The sequence below is a fragment of the Austrofundulus limnaeus genome, unplaced genomic scaffold (assembly GCF_001266775.1).
Source record: "Austrofundulus limnaeus strain Quisiro unplaced genomic scaffold, Austrofundulus_limnaeus-1.0 Scaffold212, whole genome shotgun sequence".
Taxonomy (NCBI): Eukaryota; Metazoa; Chordata; class Actinopteri; order Cyprinodontiformes; family Rivulidae; genus Austrofundulus; species Austrofundulus limnaeus.
In genome coordinates this window covers 277,706-279,588 of record NW_013952614.1, presented here as the reverse complement: position 1 = coordinate 279,588, position 1,883 = coordinate 277,706, and the positions used below count along the sequence as shown (strand labels likewise).

The following is a 1,883-nucleotide window of genomic DNA, read 5'->3' as shown; positions in this document are numbered from 1 at the left end:
TGTGTGTGTGTGTGTGTGTGTGTGTGTGTGTGTGTGTGTGTGTGTGTGTGTGTAAAGATAAAGGCATTTCAAAAACTTTTCATTCACAGAAAACGGCTAAAACATACATTTAAACACAAACAAAAACCACGAGTATGAATGTGGATGAAATGTGACACACTGACCACTAGATGGCAGCACAATGACAAAACAAAGAAGCCTCCACAAACCTTTCTCAGAATTAGACTAAAAACTGATTTTAAGTAAATCTATTATGAACTTTGCCCATATCAGTTCTGTTTGAACTATTCTTCTCCATCATATAATCTTGTTTGTATTATAATAAATACAAAACTTTAGAAATCAGACTGCAGTCTGTAAGCAGTGATTGTGGACAGTGTGTAATAGATGCTCACCTCCTGGATGTGATCCACAGAGATGAGAGAACAGGATCTGTGTTTAGGCACATTCTGTTTGCTCGTCGGGTAGTGTGTGTAACAGGAAGAGGGCCGGGCCCTGACTAAGTGATGAGAGTTTCAAAGTGGGGCAGTGACTGCTCCAGCTGGGAATCATCCTGCGATGATGGAGGCTGCTGGATCTGGGCCTCATATTGCTGCTGGGGCTGTGGCTGTGGCTGTGGCTGAGGCTGAGGCTGGCTGGGTCGTTTTAACCCTTCTTGCTCTAGTTTCTGGCAGGCAGGGCAGGTGTAAGGCACCATGTAGCTGCTCGGGTCCGACCAGTAAGCCCCGTCTGAGGGGGAACTGGACCTCGATTTGTGGCAAAGGCAACAACCGCAAAAACTGAACAGAGAGTGCGGGAGTGGAAATAAAACAAAACACAGATGAAGTGAAAAATAAAAATGAAATGAATGAGTGACAATGAGAAGTGATGTGATGGAGTCACTTTGTTCCTCTGCACAAGATAAAAGCTTTCTCCTAGCAGTAAGATTAAAAAACACTTTGTTTTACAAATATACTTGAACATTTGTACTGTTTCGTATTACGAACATAAAACAAATCAAGGCTGGGACTGTTGCAGTTTTTTCTCCTTTGTTGTAGTTTTCAGAATTAGCCAAGTCCATTCAGACATGTGTAATGTGTCTTCAGTAAGGACATCATTACCGGGACAAGCTAAAACTTTAAAGTTATTTAAATATCCTGACACTTCAAAGCAATTTTCATTTTCTGAAATTTCACAGAGTGATGTTTTGAATACACTCCAATCTCTAAATGGCTCACATGCCTTTGACAAATATAAGATAAATATGGATTTCTTGAAAATGCATGCCAACACTTTTTTTTACCATTGTTTCATCATTTGCTTAATTTATGTATTGTGCAGTCTATTTCCCTGATGCCTGGAAGTTTGCTCAGATTACTCCCATTTTTAAATCTGGTGATCCAACAGAAGTTTCAAACTATCAGCCAATTTCTGTTCTTCCTATTTTTTATAAGTTGCTTGAAAAAATGTTATTTAATCAACTACTTCAGCATCAAGAAGCTAATAATATGCTAAGCAATAGCCAACATGGTTTCTGCACGTCAAGGTCAACCATGTCTGCATTAATTTTATTCACTGAACAAATACGTGCTGCTTTGAACAAAGGTCAAGTAACTGGTGCTGTATATATTGATTTTTTTAAGCATTTGACACAGTTGATCATTACACTCTCTTACAAAAGTTGATTCCTTTTCAACTTTCATCATCTGCAATACAAATGTTTTCCTCTTATTTGACTGATAGGTGTCAGGTTGTGAAACATGGAAGCTCTGTGTCCGGGTCTCTGCCCTGTTCCGTGGGAGTTCCGCAGGGTAGCATACTGGGCCCATTGCTTTTCCTATACAGTGGTTTGCAAAAGTATTCATACCCCTTGAACTTTTCCATATTTTGTCACATTACAACCA

The 1,883-nt window shown here is 39.5% G+C and overlaps 1 protein-coding gene across 3 annotated transcripts in view; it reads right to left on the bottom strand.

The window, feature by feature from the left end:
- Nucleotides 1–1,883, bottom strand: part of thsd7aa (thrombospondin, type I, domain containing 7Aa) — a 176,621-nt gene that overhangs the window by 2,910 nt on the left and 171,828 nt on the right. For 2 of the 3 annotated variants that reach the window (XM_014019215.1, XM_014019216.1), the window contains exon 28: nt 396–779. The exons of the other annotated variant lie outside the window; for it this stretch is intronic. In XM_014019215.1, coding sequence (XP_013874669.1) covers nt 500–779 — 280 coding nt within the window. In that variant the 3' untranslated portion in view covers nt 396–499. The remainder of the gene's footprint in view (nt 1–395; nt 780–1,883) is intronic. 3 annotated transcript variants of the gene reach the window in all.